The sequence below is a fragment of the Aptenodytes patagonicus genome, chromosome 7 (genome assembly GCF_965638725.1).
Source record: "Aptenodytes patagonicus chromosome 7, bAptPat1.pri.cur, whole genome shotgun sequence".
Taxonomy (NCBI): Eukaryota; Metazoa; Chordata; class Aves; order Sphenisciformes; family Spheniscidae; genus Aptenodytes; species Aptenodytes patagonicus.
In genome coordinates, this window is record NC_134955.1 from 19052440 (window position 1) to 19079982 (window position 27543).

The 27543-nt window shown below is 42.4% G+C and overlaps 1 protein-coding gene across 1 annotated transcript in view; it reads right to left on the reverse strand.

The window, feature by feature from the left end:
- The window catches only part of BRSK2 (BR serine/threonine kinase 2), a 330005-nt gene that overhangs the window by 74812 nt on the left and 227650 nt on the right, over window positions 1-27543 (reverse strand). Inside the window, 2 exon segments of the mRNA XM_076344223.1 lie at window positions 10892-11008; window positions 21198-21338. Coding sequence (XP_076200338.1) covers window positions 10892-11008; window positions 21198-21338 — 258 coding nt within the window.

The window sequence follows — 27543 nt, forward strand, 5'->3', positions numbered from 1 at the left end:
TTAAAAGTGAGGAAGGAAGAGAAGACCAGGCATATTCTGTGACTACATAGAATTCCAGCCCTCTAATCCCACCCTTTAACTTGGCCTTGTATCTAATTAGAAGGAAGGCCCACACTGGATAGCCTTTTATAAGAAAAAAGACAGAACAATATTTTCAGACCAAATGCATGCATCCCTAAACCATGTCTTGCATCTCTTCTGCTAAGATTGCTCTCAGTTACCCCAGCGGTCATAAAAGCTGCCGATACACGATTTCAATATGCAATTTTTTTTTCTTTTAAAAAACTAAAAAGGATGAACAGTAGTACTATTACCTAGAGAGTTAATATATTCTTTTCATATCCTTCCACCCATATATCTCTGGTTTGATTCCTGGCTGAGAATAGTTAATTACTTCAACTTGCCAGGTAATCATTTTAATTCCTAAAGATTATAGCCACAGCTATTTATTTTATAGCCTCCATTAAAGTAACTTGACAAGTAAAAGGGATGCAAACTGTCTGAGACCTGTGTGCAAATCATGCTATTGTTTATACTGACACCTCCCAGCAGTCCCTGAGCCTGTCTTAATTTCTGCATTTGTTTCTTGTGACAAACAATCATGGCTGGGCAATACCTGTCTCACAAAGTAATGAGCAAAACAGAAGCACAGTTAGGTTAGCTTTGTGCTAGGATGCTACATTAATGCCCAGTGAGACAGCCCATTAATTGAATTTCCATACACGCTACATTTATCTTATGGCAAAATTATGATCCCGTGGGCATGGAATGCCCTGATTTGGTATCACAGCTTTCGGCAGACCATGATAATAAACTCGGAGTACACTTGGGACTGTAGCTACCTTGACAGCAAAGCTTAAGTGAGGAGAGAGAAATGCAGTTGATCCCTCACAAATTTTAGGACAGGTGGAATTCAGAAGTTTAGTACAAATACTTCCCCCCCAATTTAAAAGGTTATCACAGGTATTCTAACCAGATCTATCTGCTCAGTAGTGATCCCAAGTGTCTGAATTTAGACTGGATTTTAAAAACCTTGATTCCAGAGTCAAAACAGATAATGACAACCAGAGCCTTCCCCCAGAGAGCTGGCCAGAGTTGGCCCTTGGGAGACCAAGAAGAATGGACTTGTGCCTAGTGGGACAGTCTGCCATGCACAGACTACCTGGGCTCTCTTGGCAGCTCTGTTACTGGCAGCCATATGGACATGGACAAGGTTACTTAATGTTTTTAAAAGCTCAGCTGGCCACAGTTTGAAAAAGGTGAGCAGAACCTCACCATGAGTCTACTCTTCTGACTAAAACAGGAGCAATGCCACCACAGCTTTCATACCTCACAAGAGTTTGTATGACTGAATTCACTGGGATTTGTACGAGGCTTTAACCTTTTAGGGCAAAAGCTTCTATAGTAACAAAGAGCGTGATGGCAACAATAATGAAATAAAGCTAAAGCAGTCAGTAATGTTAATAAAACTGTTGCTTCTTGACTAAGCGAGGGCTGATTTGGGGGACTTGCAGCATATTGCTGGCCACTGCTGGAGAGAAAGTGAGGCCAGAGTGAGACACTGAATTGCTCAATGTTATGTACGTGTTCCTAACCCTCCAACATATATTGTTCCCTGTGAATTTGCTTCTTTATAGCAATCCAACAGCTACTCTACACCTGTTCTTTTTAATACCCCAAAGCCTTAACCACTAAACAGTCATGTCACTGGACTAATGCACTATTTCACAAGCTTTTAGAAGACAAGTTAAATTATTCTTGTGAGAATACCTGACTAGTGGTGTTGTCTTTTTTTCATATCATAAAAATGGTGTATAGTGTACAGGCCATCCTTAAGGTACACATAAATCAGAATTAAGGAGCAGCACCAGAATTGGGACTACAACCCAGGACTGGACAAGCACAGCCAACTGTCATCAGTGCAAGATTGCTTAGACAGAACAGTGAAAGAGGGCAGTATGGGAGCCGTAGTGAAGGTAGTAATGCAACTATAATTTGGAAAAAAACATGGTAGCAAAAAGAATACAGGAATTACATCAGATCATAGACATTCACTCAGTTTAGTCACCTCAGAATAAATAACATGTTCTATATAACTGAGTCACATTAGGTTTATTGGAAAACATATCAGGGGGTAACAAAGGAGTGAAGACGCAATCTAGGTAACTGTTGAGCTCCTGTCACTTAGTGTGTCTGAGTTTCTCAGTCTTGCATGCATTTTAGCTTCTGTCAGGTACAATGCTACCATTGCCTTTCCTACAGAAGGTGAGTCATGAAGACACACAGTACATTAAATGGCTACTACAGGTGGTGTCTGTAGCTGAGCTAGAAACTTAAGGCAGACCTCTCAAATCCTGCATGGTATCCTGTACAGTTCAGCATCATTCTTCAGCACAATACTTTTTGGGTGGCTATGCCATCTGTGGTGCACTAGAAGAGTCAGTATTTCAATTTGCAGAGTGCTTCTGAGTTTTTATTTGTATATGATGACTCCAACAAAGATTTCAGAACTCTTAATTGCGGATGCTGAGCAACACAACCACCCTGACAGCTTCCTGTGCTAACATCCTTGAAAAGAAGAATGTAAGTGTTGTGAGGAACCCAAGATAGGTACATACCTATTTATGTGTCCCACTAGCAAATGCACTTAAAGCATTTACCTTCCTGAGGTCAGCTGGAGTGCAGTGGAATCTGCTAGGTATCTACAAGGCACTGAAAGTCTGCTAAAATCTAGGAGAATGGGTGGAGAAAATGCTATAATAAAACCTTTGAACAAGTTGGATTGATTCGATCATTCAACAGCTGCATTGCAACTGCCCAGAGAGCACAGGTTTCTGGCATAGCCATTCTGAATTCTTGCCAGCACATGCTAGATATCTGCAGCATTATCTTGGCTAACAGCTCTAAAAGGGATCCTCTGGTGAGCCAGAATCCATAGAAAACTCATTTCCATGATGCCAATCACAGAGCAACTTCAACTGCTTTAAAGAGAAAACTCAAATTTAATCAAAAATCTATTTATCTTTCTACAGAGACATGAATATTTCTTTGGCTCTTATCACTAATTATTCAATATACGTGTGTCAATAGCAAAATTCCCTGCCTCTTCCCCTAGGCCATCTCCTCATCGTTCAGCTACTTCTCTGTGCAGCAAAAGCTACAATCTGCCCCTGATAACAAATAAGTATATCGCTCAGCAAGATCAAGAAGCAGTTGCTGCCTGTGGGTACTGCTGCAAAAAAAGCACCAATGTTGGCAGTGTTTATTTCAAGGGTGATGTGGATTTTCCCAGGCTAGTCTGCCTGGGGCAGGAAGGGCTCTCTGAATGGTCATTCACAGCTATGACTCTAGGACACAGTAATCTTAAGGATCTTGGGGGAGCTTAGCAAAGCATTTACGTGGGATTTCAACCAGAGGAAATAAGCCAGAGTGCAATGGTGAAATCCAGGACAGCCCTGGACAGGAAGTCAGGCATTCAGAAAGAAATGTATATATCCTTGATGTTTGAATTTCATCTGAGAAACTATAAAAGTAGTTCTTGATCTGTGCACCTTAAGATACAGCGCAGCTACAGTAGATCTGAGACAACCAGGGCCATATCTTCAGTGCAGATGTGACGTGCCTGTGACCTACAGGTGTCATCATGCAGGTAAGAGAGACCTGCACGGTGCACACACAAATCAGCTGCCCATGTATGGTTTATCTGGGAATATACAGTAACTGCTTTTCCAGAGAAGCTGTTGGTTGATCAGGAAGCACAGGGAAAGCTGTGTGATCCTACTCCACAGTGTGACAAATCATGTGTTACACTGCCTGATGGGTTCCCAGGTCCCATCAAAGATGAGCGTCCATGCCTGGGTCCTTTGGTCCCATGCCATAAGATGGTACTATCTGGGGAAGAAAAAAAACTTCTTTGAGTGCCATTCTTTAGGCCTCACAGCTGGAGGCAGAGTTTCTGCAGAGAGGGAAGAACAAGAAGTCTCCTTCCCTCTGTTTTTCTTATGCATGAAGTTACCTTGATACAAGAGGTTGTACAGGTGCACTGAAGTCCTCCCACATTTAGCTGTTTTTGCTGTTGCTCAGATGCTAAAGTCCCTTCTTCCCCCCCCGTTAACCACCATCTCCAAGCTGGCTTTCAGAGACAGAAGCTACCCACTAGCGCAAAAGGCTGCCTATGCTTTCCCCCCATGCTGGGTAGCAAAGGGCTGAGATGAAGGGGAACGCCAGAGGAGTAGCAAAATAGATAAAGGGAATTCTTCAGGAGAAGGACATATGTTAGAGCATCCTGAATGGAGAAAGCGACAACCACAGATCACACAGAAAAGTAAGACAGGGAGAGACTGAAGAAACGGTTCCAGCAGTAGTGGGTAGTTAAGGCTGCAGTGAAGGCAGTAGCTGTAGGTAAGGCTGTAATTAAGGTAGTAGCTGTAGTTAAGGCTGAGTGCTATTTTGCCATTAAAGCTTCAACTCAGTCATTTAGTTTTATATGAGAAAACTCAGCATCTAGCCCTCAGCCATCTTACAACTGTTTACTTCTCGAGCACAATTACATTTTGGGGGAATCTGCAAATCAGTTCATTAATTAATATATCAGTTCAAATTATTAAGACTTGGAACCTTTAAGAGATCTTAATTTAAAAAATGAAACAGACCCCTGTATTAAAAGGGCATAAAGATTGCAAAGTTAAGTATTCAAAAGTTAAGAATTGCTAAAATAAAGCTTGAAGAGGTTATACTGTACTCTGCGGGTAAGTCAGGGTGGGGCGGTGGATGTGTTGCTGTCCCCAGTGCCTCTGTTTTACTTGTGGTTGAAGATGGAAAGACTGTAGCAATGTGAGGGAAGTTTAGTGTCATGAAGGACAAGCTTGTGATAGAGGCAGCTGATTGACATACTGCAGAATCAAACTCTCTGCCCCTGCCACAGAATCTTTCTGTGAAAGAAAATGAACAGGTGCCTTAAATTGAGACGTTCACAGGTAATTATGAGTTGCAGGTTCCCAGTTTTCAAAATCACAGTGCAACACATCCAAAGTTTGATTTACAGTATTTATAAGCACATGGAGCAGCAGCTGATGTCAGTAGGCACTCTGCTCTCCAAGTAAAGACTGTTATCAAGCAACTGAGTATTCTGAGCTATTAGGCCCCAGAGTATCCAACTGCACACTCAAAACTGTTTGATGATTTTGAGTTTCATTTTGCACAATCACATGTCCTCATATAAATGGAGATAACCAGATCAATGTGGCAAACATAGTATCAAACCAGTATAATTAATATTTGTAAACCTAAGATACTATGATGAAAATCCTACCTAGCATTCATAGTAAGGCTTGAATGCAGTGAGCAGAAATTATGAATGGATCCATAAAATGAACGATGAGGAAAAATCAAACATTAAATAGCTGTTTATTCAAATATCCACACCATCCAAACACCAATGAGGCAAAGATTTGTTGGAAAAAACCTGTACAAGCTCGTAATTAATGACCATATCCTAATGTGCATGGGCTAAGTTAATGTTATACTGGCAATCTGAAGAATAGCACATCTTAAATTCTGAGTGCTTGATTTTGCAGACTTAAAGCTCTTTTAACATACCTTGGGATGTATTATAGGCGAGGCTAGTATTAATGGTTATTAATAAGGTTGTCTGGTATTTCCCTTTATAATCCTCATTTTAAGTTGCTTATGATTTACCATCAATTTAACAACTTAACAACAATTTTCCTTGCTTTTCGTCTGCCTCAGACTGGTTTCATGTTTGTATGTGCATGCATGTTGTGTATGGGCTGAAACATTTCCACTATCTAAGTCTAATCTAAATTAAATGTTTTCCCCATAAAAAGGGAAAATGTCTAGTATCCTCAACTGCAAAGGGAAAACTTGAATATTTGTTTGCATTCTCTAGAAAAATTTACTCAAACTGCCACTACAAAACTGCAGTTTGCATTTACTAGCAGAAACTCTCTAGAGCGTCAGGATCAAAATTCCACCTGCACTGGTAACACTTCACAGAATAATTTTTCTACCTGAAACTGATACTATGAGCTGCTGTGGCTGGGGTTATCACAAGGTACCAAACTTTAAAACAAAGTGAGTGCAAAACCAACAGGAAATAGATCTAGGACTGACAGCAACTGACTGGGACAACCAGGTAGGGGAAACTGCAGCCGGAACCTAGTGGAAAAGAGAAAAGGATCTGGGATTTGGAGCCAAATATGGAGCAGAAATGACTGGGAGAAGTTGGCAAGACTAGAGTGCAAATCAGGGAAGAAGGCAGATGGGAATGGAGTGCTGGGAATGGAAGCTCTTGATGAGATGGGGTAAAAAGTAGTAATTCTGGCATTTCCAATTTTAAAAGCCTAAATTTGCATCCCTAACAATAACCGGATGTAGGACACTTGCATATGTTTTAGACAACATGCACACATTTATTATAAAGGGGAAAGAATATGTGCAGCATCATGTCTTGTCATTAAAATCAGAAATGGTGCTTGGACACTGAGGTGTGTGGCAACTGAATATTGCCCTTCTGAATTATCTGCTCATCACAGGTGTGCTGATACACCAAATACAGATGTAAGTTAATCAGGAGCTAGATGATCTCCACTAGCATTTCTAACACACAGTGCATTGGTTGTTATAAATACCCTGAGCTCAAAAAGAGCCAGTAATCAGTCCTAATGAGAATACGTGCTTTTTTTTTTGATAGATCTAGGCAATCTGTGGGTCTGCAAAGTGTTGCTAGGAATCGCTAGGGAGAGCTGAGAGCAGAGAAATTGACTGTGCTGGGGTTGGAAGTTGCTGTTTTCCTCCATTATGCCACCAACAGGCGCAAGGCTTTCTTCTCACTCTCAATAAAATCATAATCAGCATCGCTCTTCCCACATGCACACAGCTTTCTGGATCAGGCTAGGGGTTCCCTATGGAGACACCAATATGGGGGAACTGTTGCATACAGTCAGTTAATTGTGGGGCTGTCAGCAGTGGTGTCAGTCTCCATACTGACTGCCTCTGCAGAGGCTGGGTCTGGTGCTGGAGTGAGCTAAATTTACATGTCAGCTTTGTCCTAGCTCTTGGTTGGGATAGAGAGATTTGGAGGCAGGCAGCACAGACACTAGCACTGCTGTGGGTTCTTGGTCACCTGGCAGCTTGCAGCAATCTCCATCCAGTGTTTCGAAGCTGTGATGAGTGAAACTGAGAGAAGTGAAGAGATGGCAAAAATTTACTTTGCCAGGTTTCTGTAAGGAGCAATGGGGAATTAGGAAGGATCTTTACAAGCTCCCAAGAATTGTAACTCAACAGTATCCTCTTTCAATCCTTTTGAACGTGAGGAAAAATTTCTTTACTGAAAGAGTGGTTAAACATTGGAACAGGCTGCCCAGGGAAGTGGTTGAGTCACCATCCCTGGAGGTATTTAAAAGACGTGTAGATGTGGTGCTTAGGGACATGGTTTAGTGGGCATGGTGGTGTTGGGTTGATGATTGGACTCGATGATCTTAGAGGTCTTTTCCAACCTCTATGATTCTATGATTCATTTTAGCCATAAGCCCTCTTAGTTCAAGAAAAGGGAACAAGATCCAGGGAATGCCCCAACCCTTCCTACTTTTCCAAGACTGCTATAGAAATGACTGCAATTTATGTTCAGAGTAACTTGGGCACTGCAATGACTTGCTAAGATGGAGAACTGAAGCAGAGAAAGGTAATGCATCTTGTCCAAGACTATCCTGAATGCCTTCAGCAGAGACAGAAATCAAGCTCAGATCACCTGGGTCTCAGTCCTGAGGTTTAACTGTAAGGCACTCACTCTTCTTGCCTAGTGACAATTCAGGATGGATTGGACAATATCTACCATGCTGAAACACTGCGAGGCAGTATGCTGGGAAGAATTGCTGTGAAAAGAGACAGGGGCATGTCTCTGCATGCCATTGCCTGGATGGGTAAAGAGGAGGAAGAGCTGAAAAGATCTAAAATCATAGAAGCAGCTTCCTACCACATCTTCCACTTCCTTCCTTGTCTGCTGTTTGCTCACAGACCTCACCTGCTCCTGGAGGAATGCAGAGACTCACTGTGTTACTCTGGCATTTCAAGGACCATCTCTCCATGAGACTGCCTTGCTGTGCAATTTCTGCTGTAAGCAGAATTATTCCTGCAGACCCTACACACAGCTCCTCTTCCCCTCAAGGGTCTAAAGACACATGTTTAAAACTACCGACTTATTCCTCTGTGCTGTGTATATGCAGGATTTGCGCAATATACATTTCCAGCAATGGGGATTCATTACAATCAAGGCCCAATGTGCAGTCTGTCAGTGACAAATTATGTCAATGAAACAGCAAGTCCATCCTTACCTCCCTCTCCTACACAAACACAACTGGATTGAACTTTTATTGTTTTCTCCAGGTAGCCATCAATGCTACAGAAAACCGTGCAGATCTAAGGAATAGCTCCCAGAAAACACTGACTCTGAGGTATGCAATACAGCATACTTCAGGCTACGTGATTATCTTCATGAGGCCAGTCAAGGCTCTGTGGTGACCTAAAGCCTACCCAAATTTTGGACTAAACTTAGCAGTTCACTTGTGACAACAAAGAATTTTGACTGCACTCTAACCACTCTGCTGTACTGACAAAGTTAGCTGCATCACATGGCTCAATGCCATCTGATCCTCCCACTCTGACTGACAGAAATACCTGGAGACTCCTTGCGTGACTGTAAATGGAAATGTTACAGTTTCATCTCATTATCAGTGTTCATAGCACAGATAAAACCATTCTGGAAATTAACTTCTGGGTGCACGGAGGAGCATCTCATTAAAGCTCAGTATCTCAGCCATGATTCACTCTGTTTTGTTCCTTTTCACGCTGGCTGAAAGTACCAACTACAAGGGTAGGTAAAACTGTTGCCTTGAAAAGCTCTGAGGTTGGTTACTGTGTGTGCTCCAAGGGAAAGGGAGTCATAACTGGATTGCCTTTCTTTGTGAACAGTATGGCATATTGTTATATATTCCTTCCTTCCTCCCTTCACCCCCCAAACCAGAGAGATCACAAGACACCAGTATCAGCCATGCTGGGCTCCATGCCAGGAGAATTAATGAAGTGGTGTAATAGCTCACACGGAGGCCTAGTGATTGGCACCACACTTGAAATGCATCTGCAACGCAGGAGATCATAGTGTTGCTGCTGTGTTCTGTTTATTACAGGCACGTCTCTTCTGTTCCATTGATTTCTTTATTAGCGCGTTTTAAGGCCGTGATGTCGGTGCTGGCTCTGCTTGAAGCATGGAGGTTTGAATTCCAGCGCAGCTTATGGAAACGAAGTCTCCCTTTGAGACTCTAGACCTGGATGACAGAGCCCAGTGCTAACAAGTACAGGAACCCTACCGAGAGGTTCCCGAGGAGTTTGAAGAATCCTACAGTGCAATGTGAGACTGGGTTGGTTTTTACACTTCCTCTTGTTTTTTTCATGGAAGGAAGGGGGAAAATTTTATCTAGAGTATAGAGGCTTTATGATAACTGCAGGGAGGACTTCATTTCCTGATCTAGAGGGGAGGTTTGAAAGCAGCTGCAAGCAACAGATGTGCAGACTCATAGCTCCTTGCTTTTCATCTGTGCTGCTAAAGAGGTCAAATCTTGACTTGACACGGACAGGAAGGAATGGGTGGGTCTCAGTGTACTCATCAACCAGCATTGGATCACATCATGAACTTAAAATAATTTGCTATCCATTATTCATGACTTGGACAGCAGAGCTGTACAGCTCAGGACTGAGAGGCAGTGGCTGGGCTGTGCAGGGAACCACGATGCCTCCACGTCTACCCTGAATTGCCTTGGCTCAGAGCACAGACTGAAAAAACATGGACTGTAACCAGCTGAAGACAGGGCTGGCCTGGAGTCATCAGATTCACACTACCAAAGGCCAGGAAGAGTAGGTCTGTATGGGAGGAGGTGGAAATCTGCTGGTACTGTCTGCAACTCAATTGCTGAGCTCGCTGTTATAACAAATTCAGACACAGCTAAAAGCTGGCATAGTGGTGCCAGGCTGCAGCAGCTCAATGCAGCTGCTGCCCTTGCCACAGCTCACTGTGGCAGCCCCCTGCACAGTCAACACGCACCAAGCCATAGCTATGGGGGGTGGGGGAAGCATGGTCCAGTAGTGCCCCTAGAGGCGATGGTGATGAGAGGGCATTGCCCCCGGAGACCATGTCCTGTCCCCGGCCAGGCACCTGGGCTTTGCTCAGCTGTTGGGCTTATTGCTGGCTCCCTTGGAAATTCCTAGAAAGCTCTTGCTGGCAACTGAATTGCCATGGAAATGTTTTTAGAGTGCCCCTGCAATATTCCTCCAAGCAGTCTCCTTTGTATCTGCATTCATCCCCTGCTTGTAATTGCAAAGGACCCTGCTGCCTCCCTGTCAATCCTGCATGTGAGACAAAATGAAGCAGTGTGGAGCATGAACAGGAAGAGCTGCAAACAGGGAGCCTAATCAGGACATGCAAATTCTACTTCAGAACCCCTAGATTAGTTTTTTTTACCCCCTAATATTTTTAAAGCCTCTTCTTAAAACAGCCAACTCTACCGCTTTCAGTTCCCAAAATTGTATGGCCAGTGAAAGCAAACACACACCAGCGTATGCAGAAGAATCCAAACCTGAAAGCCTTGATTTTTATATCCATATGTGACACCTGCAGAGGCCTGCTTTTCACTGCAAAGCACTTAAAAAACCCTTCTTTTAGCTATCTTATACACTACGTGCATCATATCAATTTATCATCTTGCTGGGAACTAACAACGCATGGTGTAAGTCTGCAGGTCTTTATTGAAACCCTTACTATAGACAACTTTTATGTCTGGACTCTATCACTGATTTTTGCAATATGTTCTGAGACACTCACCCACAACTGGTTTCTAACAAGCTGTCCCCAACCTGCAGTGATGCCATCCCGAAGTCTGCTATCCGGATGTTGTTCTTTTCATCCAGCAGTAGGTTTTCTGGTTTTAAGTCCCTGTGGCTGTAAAGAGAGGATCAAAATGTGAGTTAAATTATCTACGGCAGCTTTCCCACTCCAAAACTTGTTCTTTATCCAGCATAGCATCCAACCTATTATATTTTAATTGATTTCATTTTTTTTCCTGTCCCAGGCAGGAGAACACACATATCCAAGATCCAATCTTTGCAATACTCTAGACCATATCCCAAATGCCCACTCCTGATGAATGCAAGGCTTGAGCCTGCAGTGCTGTAACAGGAAACGAACATCTTCAACTTCCAGTGATACCAACACAATCTGAGGGAGAGACTGAGGGAAATAGGTAGGAGGAGAACTTCAGCTTGGATTTAGAGCTGATATACTCCAACACATGCCAGCTCCTTAAGGTAGAAGGCAACACTATCAATATATTCTGTCAACAACAGGAAACAAAATGAGTGATATCTAGAGAAAAAAACATCCTTGGTGTAAATGCTACTGCAAAAAGCCCCTATTAGGAGTTGTTTACATAGGCATATGGCTTTGAAATAATTTTGGGTAATTAGCTCTGATGGAGAAATCCCTTCAACCCAGCACTGCTTATAACTGAGGGTGCCAGCACCAGGAAGGAAGAGAGAGGATTCCCTCCTACCCGTCAAAGCTCGATTCTCTTATTGTTTGGCAACATGGGAAGAGCCAGGCAGCCATGATCTTCAGGATGGCAACTTCTGCTTGAAATCAAAGGTATCATATATTGACTAATTTATTAATCTCCACTACCCACAGCCAACACCACTGTGCACCCATGTCTGCTTCTTAGTACCCGTGCTTTTGTACAACTATTACATTTACTTGATTTTATATCCAAAGACAAAAATCTTGCACAAAATTTGTGATGACTTTGCTTTTTTTTTTATTTGCAATTCTTGAAGAGTCACAGAGATGAGAGAACCACTTTAGGCAGACTAAAGAAGAAGCTCTTTTCTTGTTTTTGCTTATGAGTAGGCAAAATGAGTCTTTGATGTCTTGCTAATAAAAGGTCCAAATATGAGCACTCAAACCTTGCAGGCAGAACGGCCAGCTTCAGTGCACAGTCAGAACACAAACCTGTGGGAAACGGTCAGCCGACAACATGTGCGAGTGTCAGGCAAACAACAGTCATTTGCAACAATGGTTCACTAAAACCAGTTACCCTGACCAGAAACTGAACTCAGCAAAAGAACCAGCGTTAGGATAGTCTAGTCCAGTGACACCCATAATGGAAGGCAGCCTTATCTTCATGCCATTTCCTCTTCACTTTTTAAGACATTCCTCTAGCATTCCTCAAGCATGCAAGTGTAATTCTACCTCTATACCACTGTAAAGGACAGTCTCTAGCCTCCCAGAAAAACATGAGAGGCATGACAATGTCTTGGAAATTATCTCCTCTGATCTGAAGAGAAATCTGGACTGATCAGTTAGAGACAACTTGTAAATAATGCAGGTCAATTCTACGCAAAACCAGAGCACACTGTAATAGGACACCTGGGGAGAGTAACAGGTATTTCCAAAGGAGACTTCCAGCAAAATAGTGCACATTCAAAGCAGGCACTGGTCATTTACCTTATCACTGAGTCCTACGATTCCTTCTCCCTCACTTTTTAAAGAGCATAAAATTTGGTCTCCAATCTTGTAGAAACATGATGAACCCTGCATGTTAAACTGGCCTTGTTAACCATGGGCAAACAATCTGGTAGATAATGGAGCAGCATGATTCAGATTTGTGCGTATTTTCATCTGACAAAGCAAAAGGTGCTTTATCAAATCTATCTTTCTCATAGAAATCAAAGTTTCGAGGTAACTGGAGACAGAAGACTTGTTAGCCATATAATAACTATCAAGATAGTCATACCTACTTGACAAAAAAGCAGGAGATGAGTGACGAGGAAACGTTTCCAGAGGCAGTGAATTACCAGTTAATGGCCACAAAAAGAACCTCTGAATGCCATCATCAAGGACAGCAGTCCTGGACAAAGGCAAGATTGTCAACATCCGCCAAATCTGAACATACTCCAGCCCCAGCAGTGAAATGGAGTGAAGAGCCCACAGTCCTAAGGCAAGCTAGGAAAGCTTGGACACTAATGAGACAGTAGTGTGTGATTTAATCTTTCCTCCAGCAGACATCCTGGACAGTTCTCATCTTACAACTGGTTTCATTAACGGGGTGCTGGGAAGACGCACCTAAGTTCTCCTGTCTGAGGACTAGGGCTCAGCAGCAAACAACAGCTCCCTGTAAAGCAAGCAGTGCTTGTTTGATGCTATGAAACAAGAAACCTCCCCACAGCTCAAGTTGAGTCCATGTTCTTCTACTGTGCGTGGTTTTTCAGCGGCTATGGTTGTTTTTCAGTCTTGGTGACTGCTCCTGGCTGACTGCTGAACAGATATATGGTTTAGAAGTTGGGGGTGCTGCTGCCCATGCCTGTTCCACTGTTTGTGCACTGGCTGATACCATTCATACGTGTTCAGCCTATAGCAGGCATACTGCTGACATGTGCCTTTTGTACCTAAAAATTGAAATTCTTTGCTTATCCTAAAATTGTGTAGTATTTTTAGAGACAAGAGAACTTGAAGGAATGATCAAGGCACAGCATGACCTAAGAACAGGTCGTCCACAAGCGTTTCTCCAGCCTGGATGCATGCTCACTACAAAACATCTCATTATTTCAGGAAAATGGTACAGATAAAGGAAATGCAAAAATGCTCCCCTTCCATGCCTCAAAGCTACCAGCCTTAGCAGACCTGCCACAGGCCCTGGCTGGAGCAGAACGTATGTGAACCTTCAACCAGCCCCACTCCCAGACCACTGAGAGGTGGTGAAAGGGGACGACACCTTTGAAAATGAGTACAGTATTCACTGGTGGAAAGGAGTCTCCTTCTCCCCATTTCATCCTGTCTTCCCATCAGCTGGGATCCACAACACAGACAATTTTAGGCCTGGATTTTTAGGGAGGATCAAGTGGGAAAATGAAGTTCCTATAAAGTGGCAAATACATTCAGGTTTTTTTTGGAGAGCCACTGCAAGAGAGAGAGGAAAAATGGGAGTGCCACCATCCACATTCCAAATGTGGAGTAAGCTTCACCTCACCGTGCTGTGCAATGCTTTTCCATGAATGATCAGCCTACATGGGCTGATGGCAGTCTTTAGGCAGAGGTCCTGACCCACCTCCCAGAGAGCATTTTGAAAGCCTTAATTTGGGACCTGGGGATTCATGGGACTGGCATAGTATGTGTGAAAGGAAATCTGGAGTGGCAACAGACCTTAAAGCTTTCCCCCCCCCCCCCTCCAGACACTCACCAAAATAAAACCAAGAAAAATTATCAGCTCTTCACTATAGTCCACTGAGCAGAAAGGAGAGTGTGGACTCTGTTGAGAATCGTTACATTTATTGCTGACTGGGCCCTAAAATACAAGAACTGTCATACAGCAGTTTTTGCATCTCTCTGACCCTTCTCCATCCCTCTTTCAACACAGTCTCTAGTGCCCAGTATGGATGGTTAGCATAGGAATTTCATGGCAGCCCAAGTATTTTTTTTGTATTGTGGCAGCACTCCTCTCAGAGATCAGGGTGCCAGTGGGATCAGGCAGTGCTTGCACATTCAACCACAAGAGAATTTTATGCCCCAATGAAAATTTTCTTCTAGCTGGAACATTTCTCTGCTATCCAGCTTTGGACCACTTTGAATTTGCCAAGGCAGCATCCTGGGGATAGAAGTCAGGCCAGGAGTCTGCACCAGAGTGGCTGAACCAGCATCATGGCCACTGGGAATGAGACTTCCCCTCTGCATTTGCATTTCCCATCTTTGTATTGCCAGCTTTTCAAATGCCAGAAGGAAGGGAGAGGAACATATGGGAATAGGGAAGGCTTGTTATAATTTACCTAAGAGCCCAGCAGCCCGGACAGCCTCATGCATTCATATTTGGAAAGAATTCTCTTGTGCCAAAATGAAACAGAACAAAACAAAACAAAAATCCCACTGTATGTGGTAATTACTTGGCATTAATGGAACATTGCAGAGTAAATGCATTTAATTTGGTCCCATTCCAGCTGATCTCTCTGGCTCTCCATGTCTTATATGACTGCATCAACTCCTCTCTCTGCAGGTGAACAGAGGACTCGTTACCCTTTCGTTGTTCTAAAGGCTCTAAAGCTGTAGGGGCTTTATCACATGGCTGGAAAATCAGAAGAGAAGCAAGCAGCTTCTTTAGTGACAAACACAGCGAACTCTCCTATTGAGCCCTGCATATGCTGAGAAAGAATATGAAAGAGAAATGCAGCATTGCAGAAGAAGCCAGTGTAACCCTGATCCAGGGTGGCCACAGACTGCCCAGAGCTCCTCAACCAAGACAATGGAGCAAGAAGTTAGCTCCAGGAGCCTGCATACGGCAGGCTTTTGAAGGGACAGCTTGTGAGTGAAAGGGAGCCATTAAACAAGCCACGACAGGGGAAGCACACACTATCAGACTCTCTGCAACGTCTCTCTTTTACAGATTACAACAAAGGCTTTACAATTCTCTTGCAACACAAGATGGTTACGGAAAAAGGTCTGAAAAAATTGTCCCATGGAAACGGGCACAGTTCTTGGAGGTGGTGCATAGAAAATGAAAGGCACACATATGTGTTAACATGTTCCAGTTACCCACTTACACCCTTGCTTTCTGGTCACTCCCAGTGATGCTATTCAGACAGCTCCTCTATCTCCCTCCGTTGCCTTTCTAGTCCATCTTCCTGCTCTGGGAATATCCTCGTATCTGTACTGCAGGCAATTGCAGCATATATAAAAGAGAGAAGTAAAACACTCTCTCCCTGTCACCCAGGGTTGGCAGAAGATTTTTGGTGTAGTGACAGACTCCAGATCTTGGATTCAAAGGAGCTATGTCACCTGGCCCGAGATGATGAACTAACCCATTATTTTAAACTGATTTTTGAGCTGAAACGTTCGTATCAGTTTCTATGACAACTCATTGTAGGTCACAGATTTCTAACCCAAGAAACCTCCTAATTGGAGTAGTTGCAGGTCATTTGTACTAATCAAATTCTTGGCTACTTTGCAAATGCTTTTCTTACTGACCCCAAACTCCCAGAAGGGCCAGACTACAGAATAATTGTTCTGCAGTATGCCTCTTAAAAGTGCCTGATGTGATGCAAATAATTTATCAGTAATAATTAATAGTATGAGAAGCAATATTTTTAATTTTGAGCAGAAAAAGCCTTTCATCTTATTTTCTCTTGCTTCTGCAAATCAGATCCGAACATGTAACTTGTATCTACCTACAGAAGAATCTTTGTTTAGAGCCATGGTTGCTATGCTCAAATTTAGTAAGCTTTCACAGAATTCTGCAGAACAAATAAATATAGTTATAGCTAGGAAAAAGGACAACATCTATAAACATATCAGGAGACCTGGAGAAGGGTTTGTATGCATAAAACCTTGCTTGCTTTTTAACAATTATTTCCATTGATCTATTAAAATATATTGTTCTTCCCTACCAACCTTGACTCAAAACATATATTCATGTATTTCAAAGCCAGAACAGACTGTCAGGTCTGATCACCACTGCTGTACCTGCCAGAGAATGTTACCTGGTTATGCTTACAATAAGATTATGCCATTTTTGAGTTTCCAGTGGCTTATATAAAGAAGTAAACTTACAAAAATACATGTCCTTTGACTTTAGCTGAGCTGGTAACTTTGCCTTTGGCATTGCAGCTGCTGTACTTGATGGGTTTTCTCCAGTTCCCTGTACAAGGGAAATTTGAAAATTCCTCACTGTTTTAGAGTGAGTCTCAACCACAGATCTGAAACTCCTGGATTCAGGAAATGATTGGTGAATCTCAGCTCTCAACAGGGGAAAAAGGTAGTTTCCTCACTTCTGATGGTCTGAAAGAAAACTTGAAAACCTACAGACTCAAGGACCAGAAAGAAAAACAACCCAGAAAACAACCTTTTTAAATGCCACAATTTCTAGACCAGTTTCACATTTGGAGGCCTTGAGTCATGATTTCAACAGACTGCCCCTGCAGAACACTATAGCATGCGCCTCATAAATGAAGCAAGGCAAATCAGGAGTCACTAGGAGGGTGGCACTATCTGACAGAACATGGCACCTGGCATTCTTCACCTTTCCCTGTTTCTCGAAGACACCCCAGATTTCTCCCTAAAAGCGTGCTTCCATTACTGACAGTGCCCTGCAGCTCCTGCCTGCAAGAATGTACCAGAGATTCTGGCACTATTGCTGTGAAATCTTGAAGCGTTATTTTATAAGGAGCCTTTTACCCCCCTGCACTGACAGGAAGAACACCAGGCAAAGTCAGACAAAGCTCTTATTCATTGCCTCAGCCCTCTAAGTCACACACCCTCATGCCTACGCATGCACACACAGACACACTTCAGCAAGAGCCTTGTGCGTACTCAAGCAGGCACAGCCCCAGGCAATGAAAGGAGAAAGGGCCTTCATAATTGTCATTTATCAATATTCATAAAGAACCTGCCTTAACCCCCTCTTGTGCATGCTCAGGAAAAAAAAACACAAAATGAAACCCAACCAAAATAAAAATAAAATGAAATAATCATCTTGCTGCTCATTACCGCAGGGGATTTCCTCTCAATGTCACTGCTGCCCTGTGCAGTAATTGGCATTATCTGTTATCTCTGAAGCCATAATAAGGTTTGCCACGGGGCATTTTCTGTAATCATATTTTTATTTGTCAGCTTGTGAGATACAGACACCAAATATGAGCTTGACCAAAGCAAAAACCCAACACACACAAAATACACACACTGCCAATCCCAGCTCTTGCTGGTGATGTCACACCCAGCCAATGAGGCGCCCGCCAGCTCTCCTCACCCGGCTCCCACCCTCCGTTGGCGCTGCAGCGTTCCCTCGCTCAAGATAAAAGAGACTCTTCCTGAGGAAAGCAAGGATTTGCGACCTACCCTGATACGTGCTCCTACATTGTTTCTGACAGAAAATACAGCCGGCACTGAATTAGCTGAGACCTCCCCCACAGTACAGAGGCAGGATATTCAAAAGGGACTATTGATTTGGGGCACCCAGCTGAGACATCTTAAAGGCCCTGAATTTAGGAGAGCAGACACCCAGCATTAGGTGAACAGCAGCTTAGGAAAAAAACATCAGTTATGTCCAAAGAAAACTTCCTAGGCTAGGATGGTCTTACACTGATGTCCAAGGAACCCCAGGTTCCTCTGCCATTTCTTGCAATACTGCTGAGTGCATCTGCTCCGGGCACTGCAGCATGGTGCAGAGCCCTCCGAGCTAGCACAGAGGAAGAGCTGGAAGCAGAAGCAATAATGCTGCATCACTGAGCTAACCACTCTGCTTGCCAGCTCAGGCAAAGCAGCAAGGTAACACAGATACACTGTTTGCAGGATCCCACATAATACCTCTGCACGGTGCTGTCTGTTCACACCCACGCCTGTGGGTCCCTAGCATGGCACGATGCTATGTACACAGAAAAGCCCTTAGAGAACCCTACAGTGGGTTTCTTATAAGCTTTCCCCCTGGCCAACCTGTACCACAAAACCCCGTAAGTGACTGCACCTCAGAGTGAGGTACATCAAATCTTCCCCCACTGTTTCCACTAAATAAAATAAGAACAGAAAACTCATACTCTTTTAAAACAACACACAAAACAGACTCAAGCTCCAAGCCTATTCCGCTTCCTTGTCTGAGCTGCTTGTTTGAAAACACCTCTCAGACACAGGTGATCTCTCCACACAGTAGCAGCAGAAGCGTTTTACTGATGGGAGGATTGGGGAATCCTTTCTGATTCTTTGATCCGGGAATCCTGGTGTATCAATACATTTTGAGCAGTGAAAGCTGAATGTGGTTACATACTGCTGTGAAAGTAAGCCACAGACATTTCACAGTGTTTTGGGAGGTACAGGAAGAAGATAGGACAATGATACGGCGCTGGGGACACCAGACTATCAAGCTATTCTGCCAGTAGGTTAGAGGCACCCATATTTAGTCATTAACCAAAGCAGAAGCCTTCATTTTTCAATGTGGTCATAACTGCATAACCTGGCTGATGAGATGATTTGTCATTTCAGTGCCCCATGACAGGACAAGGTCAAGCTTCATTGCTTAGGAAAGCACATTAACTTTTATACACACACACACACACATATTTATGCATGCTCTGATTTTCAAAAAGGGTTTAATGATAACTGTCCAGAATACAACACAGAGTCTAATATTACACAGACCACACAAGTCTCAGAGTGACCTGGAGGGAGGAAGAGCTTATGATTTACTGCTAACTTATTCAGCACTAGATGCTAGTCGAGTGGGAGTTGGCAAGGAGACAGGGGATTTACTTCTAAACAAGACTACTGCCCACAATCCAATATGTTTAACGGAGGAAAATGGATTCCTCAAGAGAGACATGCACTCTGCCTTGGAAATTCCATGTATCGTTAAATCTGCAGAGGTGCTTGTACGTCTGACAGCCTCACCACGATCCTCACTCAGTTTATTAAAGTCTGCCATATCAAGAGGTATCCATCACAAGCCCAAAGGACTAGTATGTATGTGTATATATGCATGCTTTCAGAGAAACTTCTATCCCAATGGAGATTCGTATTTCTCTGGAATATTCATTTGGAAAAGTAATTTCTCTTCAGTTGTAGTTAAACATTTTTGAGTCTTCTTGGACTGGGTCTCTAAGTGTTAAGCCAAGTAGGGAACAGAAACATGTACGTATGCAATCCACCAGTGGTTACACTGCCCAGTGTACATAAAAAATAACAGCTGTACAACCTATGCTGATTATAGGAAGGTCATGATCACTCAACCCAGTTGATTAGCAGGGAGGACAAATTGTGGAATTCGCAGAATAAAACATGTCAGAGGTCTTTGCCAACAGAGAAAACTTAGATCCTCTAGTTAGGGCACGCAACCTGCTCTTGGCTCCTCTGGGAATTTCTCTGACTATTGTAACCCTGCCTGTGCCAGGTAGGCATTGTCCTCAGGACCTTCTCACCCAGATTCACCACCTTTGAAGTGCCTCTTCTGCTAACAGTATACTCTTCTTAATATATCCTCAAGAAAGGCTCTTATTTCACTTTCCATTTATTAGAAATATGATCTCTTTCAGATTAGTATTTCCTGTTAAAATGAATCAGAGATGTAGAGGGAGGGGGCTAGAAGAGCAAGTTAAATATTTAGGCATCCGTTTTTGCTGTGACCATTTATGCTGTGGACATCTGGTTTGCAGGTTCTCAGCACAAAAACGGGGGTACAGAAAATCACTGTACAGTTACTGAGAAGTAACCACACAGTGATTATGCAAATCCAACTACTGCAGTTATCTATCAGTGGCCCTTGGCCTCCTAGAGGGGGGGATCTACGGCTGTCTATGGCTATGGAGAAGCAGCTGTGCAGACATAATGTAAATGGTCTCCCCCAGCCAATCTAACTGTGAGGAGCTGCATTTCTGAGAAATAAGCAGGCAGTTATGGGTCAACAGCTATACAGAAACTCTGTGCTCAGACTGATTACAACAACTTGATTTCAGTATAATTTAAATTACCTAAACTTGCTGAAGATGAAGGAGAAACTGGTCCAATTTAAAACACCACCTGAAAGCACAGGTTAAACCACACTTGATAGTTAAGTCGTATGATGGAGTTAGTGAGTATCAATAACAGTCAGATCAAGGAAATTCTTCCCTACTGGAAAGGAAATTAAAGGCAACAGTGACTCAAATGCCCAGAAGGGACTCAGTGAAGGTTGCCAAAAGCCAGCAGGTTTCCAAAAACTGAAGGAAGCCATAAAATGACTTTGCTGTATTCGTAATTGTCCCAAGTTTCTTCAGGGGTTCATTTTGATATAGTGTATGTAATTCTATTAGCAAGTGCCCCAAGAATGATGGGAATTAAACTGCTTTTCCTTGGTGGTTTTGGTTTTCCCGGTTAAAGCATTCCTTGTGAAGGAATTCTCCTCCAGTGAGAAATGACAGACAATCTTCTCCATGAAAAGTCTATCTGTGACTGGTGCACTGTCTCATAGACGGCCAAGAATTAAAAAATACATCAGCACTTTACACAATGCTTTTAGAGCTTTACTACATCAGTTACTTAATAGGAAATAAAAGTATCAAGAAATAAGATCCCTTTATTCTGTGCTTTCATGTAACAGGTAACTCCCATTGCAAATGGCTGTACTCACCATATTGAATGACTATGGCAGAAGTCCAAAGCAGAGATGATTTGTCGGAAGAACTTCCTGGCTTCTTTCGGTGTCAATCTTCCCTTTTTTACGAGATAGTCGAAGAGCTCCCCACCTGACACGTGTTCTAGCACCAAATACCTAGAAAATAACAAAGCCAGGATTTTGTAAGCACATTATCATACCAACCCCCTCACACTCAGTTATATACAAACACCTCTATTTACACGCGGTCAAGGAGAACACTTCTGGAAAGAACAGTGGAAGAGAATCAGAATTTTAAAATCAGGAGTGATTAATATTTTTAACAGGGGTTCTGCAAACTTCAGACATGCCACTGTTGGATTCAGTGTTCAATATAATAGTGAGAGATAATCCGGAAGCCAAAAATGACTCAAAAGACCAGGAAGGGAAGAAGAGAATAATCAGGTATAAGCTCTTAAAGCTACTGTGGAGTGAGACTGCGTACTCGGAAGCCTCAGGTCCCTTAACCAAGCTGACAGTTCTTTTATGAAACAGCTGTGGCAAAGCTGCACTCACATACTGTTCTGTCTTGGACACCTGAGAACCAGACAGATGTTAACAAACTAGAGGGAATTAAAAAAACCAGGTGAATAGTTTAAATTATGAAAAAGATAAAAAGAACTAAATGTGTGCAGCCTACGTAAGGGCTTCAGCTTTCGCTGCTGAACAGCAGTGATTTGCTGGAGTAGCTGCCCTCCCTTGCAACTCACATGTGAAAAATGTGATACTGAGTGAATAAACGCGGCACAACGGGGACCTAGGAGCAAGACAGGAGGAAACCCCAGACCTCACATAGCACTCCTGGCAGTCATAGAGAGACGAGCAAAATCTTCTGGAAGGAAAGGACTTGCCATGGATGGACCGTCTTGTTGTAAGTAGGGGTAATGAAAGGCAGCCAAGCAGAGGAAAACTTAGTATAAATCTCTGGAAATGTTGCCTAATAGTGGGAATGAAATAGTTTCCCCAGGGAAGTGGCAGGAACACCGTCAACTGAACCATTTAAAAATAAACCAGAAATAATATGGACTAAGCAATAGACTTCCATTGGCAAGAGGATTGCTTGAAACCTCCATGGACTTTTTCCATCTCCGTTGTGATTTTGTGCTCTACAGTCTCCTTGCTTGTTTGCCCAGCATATACTAGTCTAATACAGAATGAAGAAATTATGCAGTGAGATTATTTATTCAGAATCTGAAATGACAAGTATAAACAACAAATTATTATTATTTTTACTGAAAAATCACTTTTGTTCTTTGGCTCTGTTAGCTGGTTTAAACCCTGTAAGAGAGAGAAAACTGTATTCCTTCCTTATTGCCTAACTCCTTTGAAGTGAGCTTCAGGGCTGCATAGCAAGGCATGTGATCTGAAAGGTAGTTTCAGCAACAATGCAAGGGTGAACAGGTGAACAACCTTTGGCAGTTTGAGAGCCATCACCAGATAACTTGCAAACAAGAATTAGATATTTTTCCAAATTTTGAATTTTCTGTCCCCTCCTCCAAACAGCACAGCAGATTAGGCTAAACTGTATGGGCAGTATGATCCCTATCTCTCAATGCTTTGCTTTACAGCAAGCTAGTTTTATTACCAGTATTAATCCACCTCTTCAAATTTGAGTGGACAAGGAAAATAATTAATCCAGGATACTGTCTTTTCTGTACCTCAAGCAGCACAATCTTGGAGGAAATTTCTAAATTTGAAATGGAAAGAGGAGAAGATTATTATAAATTTGGGGGCTTAATTATTCCTCTTTTCAATGTTTCTAAAAAGATGGAACAGTAGAAGGAGTAAAAGCTGTTCTGAGGAAAGTAAAATTGGCTTAATGATAATGGCATTAGCCTTGAAGTTGCAAAAGTGGGACCTGAGCTCCTGGTCCATCATCAGCTCCTGTGCGACTTCCATGTGTCAGCTCCCAGCCAGCACGAGGAGAAAGTATTTCCCTGCCTTACAGAAATGCAGCAGAGAATGCAGTAAGAGACAGACATTAATATTGTCTTGCCAGCTAAGTAAGTAGTACAAAAGCATAAAAAAGTGGACAACAAAATGAAATTCTAAACTTCAGGAAATTAAAATGGTATTTTCTGCAATTTTTATCAAAATAGACACAGTTACAAGAAATATGGTAATATTGACCTTTTTTCATTAAAATGAGTAAAAAAAAAAATAATCTTGACTTGAAAATCACATTTGGAATATGTGGGTTATCTTCTCTCCAAGAAAAGATGAGTAGTTACCAGATTGTCTACTAAGTACACCTTGGTAATATGGAGATCATCATTTATCTGCATTACATTTTTTGAGCAAGACATTGAACCGCCCAGAAGAAAGCCGATATGCAGTAGTCATGGGCACTGGGGTGTCCACATTTTCAAGTCCCAACCCTCACTTTCCAAGCCTTGGCTAACAGACACTCTGGTAGGAGGGTTTGCTATATAATTCATTCTCCCTCTCATACTAGAGACAGATCTGGTTAACTATCCCATCTGGCAGACCCAAGCCTGGCACAGAATCAATCCTAAAGTTCTCCTTGACAGCTCCCTCTCTCACTGTGCCCAGCAGAAGGTGGATACAGCAGTGCATTTTGCCCCCAAAATTTAAATTGCTAGCTGCTTTCTTTTCCTGGGAGGTATTTTACGAAGATGATTGCAATTACAGGCATACAGAACACCCTCCACACTGCTTTCAAATGCACAGTTTTGGAAAATTACAGACCCAGGCATTCCTGTCACCCACAGCAGGAACTGCAAAGCAATTTATTTTCATCAACTTCGTCTTATTAAAAACACTCAACAAAAATGCACTGACACGTTGTATGAAAAATAAAACAAATTGAAAGACAGGGAGCATTTATAAGGTTATTCATTTTTGCTTGCCACCTAGAAGCACCAGATATAATAATGGAAATGAACAGGGGAGAACATTTGAAAAATATTTGTGCCTATGACAACTCAAGGGACACAGAGAAGCACAGCGATGATGTATTCTGATCTGACAAAGCCCCCAACGTGACAGGAGTGAGAAGGACAACAAACACATCCCCCAGTGGTCAAGTCCAAGAAATAAATGCTGCAGGGATCATTCCACAAGTACTACATCGTTATGTTGCAGCTAGGATTTCTGAGTTCATATTTGCAGCTGGTTACCCGCCAACACTATTCCCTCCAGTACAATGCATTTTTTTTTAGGACAGCCCCCAACTAGGAGATTTTCGATTAAACAAGGGCATAATTCAGCACCTGCCTCCATCTCTGTGCAAGCCAATGTTTTGCTGGCGCATTACATGGCACAGTAGTAGTACACATGTTATTTCCAAACAGGCCAACAAAAGGGGTTTAAACATTTCCAAGTGTTGCACTGGTTCTAACTATCACTGTACGGCTTACACAATCCTCACTAAATGCTGTATATCTGTATCTATCCATCCATCTGTGTATGTGTGAGTGTGTCTGAGTGACTCCATAAAAGAAGAGAATACACACTCTGAAAAGCCAAACAGAAAAAGCAAAGGTAGGAAAGAACATTATTCCAAAGGCTGGAAAATAAGGCATACAGACACTACATCTTTCATGAATCCGTGGCACAGAAAGGAATCCAGATCTCCTGAGTCCACATCACTTTACTTTAGCAAAGTGCTATAGGATTGGAAGTATGCCAATGCCAACTCTTGGGGGATCTAGGAGAAGGTAAATAACACATAGCCTGTAGGGGAGAAAAACACTAAGAAGTATTTTCCCGAGTTTCCCCTTCCCTTTTATCTTTCTCAGATGTGACAGGTTGTCATCTCACTGTAGAACTACTTTTCCCATTTATTCTAAGCAAGCAAGCAAATTCTAAAAATCCCAGAACATTAACCAGAACTAGTCTCCTATTACATTTGGAGATGAAAAGTAACTTACTGGTGAATGAAGCTTTTTTTTTTTAAATCCTGTCTATGTAAGATTGACAGCATCAGTATTCCCACTGTAAAAACATAGGAAACCCTGCTCTGTAATAGCCATTGCAAGGAGGTTCAAGGAAAGTAAAGACCCAGCCTCTGGCTGGCAGCATGCACACTATCTGCTGTGATAATACAGAGAGGAGGTATATTAGGACAAAGGACTCTGTAAGAGCACTTAGCTCTCACATCTTGGATGCTCTGGACACACACCAGCTCTTCTAATCCTTGCATTTCACATGAGAGAAGCATTACAAGTATTAACCTCCTGTTCTTTACTGATAGGGAACTGTGAAGCAAAGTGACTTGCCCAGGCTTACAGTCACCCAGTATCAGAGCTGGGATTAGCACCTGTGGTCCCTTGTGCCTTCTACTCCATGCTGTCCCCACCACCAATTTCCTCTCTGCTTGCTAGGACACTGGAAAAGCAAGAAAACATCAGGCTTCTGCAATTCAGTATGAAGCCAAGTGCATGTGGTGTTAAAAATAAATTCTCGATTACTTGTTTTCCTCACTAGATATATTCTTAAGAGGTTGCAAAAATTTTCATAGGCCACAGCTTGCTTTCATAAAGACACCAAGGTCCATGTCTTGCATGATATCTTATGTCCCTGCTACAAGCCAAGATACGAAACATAAAATCTCTGGTTAAGTTTCAGAGCTTGAAGGAGCTTTGGTCTTTAAAGACAAAGAAGCCGAATGCTTAATACAAGAATAATTTTGTCTACTGGGGAGAGGCAGAGAGATTGCGTGCAGCAGCATTCTATCTATTCGCTTTGCTATTTTTCTATCTGCATCCCATCATTACCATCTCCCCAATAAAAGCTCTAAGTTCCTAATCTCAAATGATCCACTATATATCGTATCAGAGACGTGCATGTAGCTTATAAAAGCAAGCTTAGAATAATCCTAGGCTCTTTTCTTTCTTTCTTTTTGGTTCATTTTATTTACTCTTTCAGGAACCAAAACAGTAAAGAAGTAATAACGAAAACTAAACAATATAGCAAAGGAGGGATGATTTCTGCATGTGAAAGAGATAGAGTAGCCAAGATGAATGTGGAGAAATGTGGTCTTAAACTACCTTTGTGCCCCTCAGATTCTGGCTGTACCAGGAACCAGCACAGACTCCAGAGCTCTCTACTTCACAGTAGCCTCCCCATGATTGACTGTGGCTTGTTCTGTAGCTTAAGACTGGAAATTTAACAAAAAAGCACTGTGCCTCTCCTCCTCGTTACCCCAACTTGCCTGTATTCTAGGGATCACAAGATGTGACAGCCCACCAGTTTCACATCATTCCTGCATCCTTCAAGTCATTTTAGTCTTTTCCAAATCCTGCATGTCAGTAGGACTCCTATAAACACAGAGGATGGTCCATTTTCCCCTGGGAACGATCAATAAATACCCGATGATCAACAATAATTTTGTCTATAACCACCATATTTTTTGGTTGTATCCAACTTTGCTAACTACCTGACAGGGCTATGAGGATTTATGATGCCACTACTAGAAGTTAAAAAAAAAAAGCTGTGACTTTTGCCTCAAAAAACACAAAAAAACTTTGCAAAATTTAGATATTCAGATAAAAAATCAGTACAGTTTTCTTCCTTTTCTTCTGAATAAACTAAGATGTTGGTTTTCATCTCTAAAGTCTTTGGTTGTCCTATCATCAGCTCAAACACAACAAGGCTAAAACAGAACTCTTAGCCTCACCACTCCATTCCACTTCTTCCTTTCTCTACCCCTAGAGACAACACTGCTTGTTTGATTACGATTCAGGTTTGTAGTGTGGGTGTTACCTTTGACTCAGGCTTTCCTCAAGTCCCTACAACTTAGTTGTACTGGTATGTTTTAGATGTTTTCTTTATTATACCTCTAAGATAATGGTTTTCCTATCCACCCACACGGCTAAAATTTCGTGTCTAATTTTAGCTAGATACCTTGTATCTAAATTAATTCATCAGCATCTCTTTCACTTTGATGAATACATTCTTGCCCCGCTGCTGGCAATTCAAAATAGGTATCGGATCATCACTGCAATGTAATTTTCTTAGCTTTCCACTTTGACCACTCCTTCCATGCCTCCATTGTCTCCTTTTTTGATACTATATCTAACATGAACTAGCTGCCTTCACTTCTAGATACCTTGTAGCCCTTTCTGTAACCAATCTAGGATCTCTTGGCGTTTGAGGTTGACTTCTGTCTCTGACTAGCCTCCAAAGCCAGGTTCCACCATCCACTTGTTAAATATCCAGGCAAACGATTCTGTGCTCTCACAACACCCTCCCTACACTTGGAAGAGCATCATTGTTAATGACAGAGCTCCATCATCATTTTTCTTCAGGTCCTTCCTGAAGACTGTTCTTTGCTGTGATGTTTGACAACAGCTTGGAC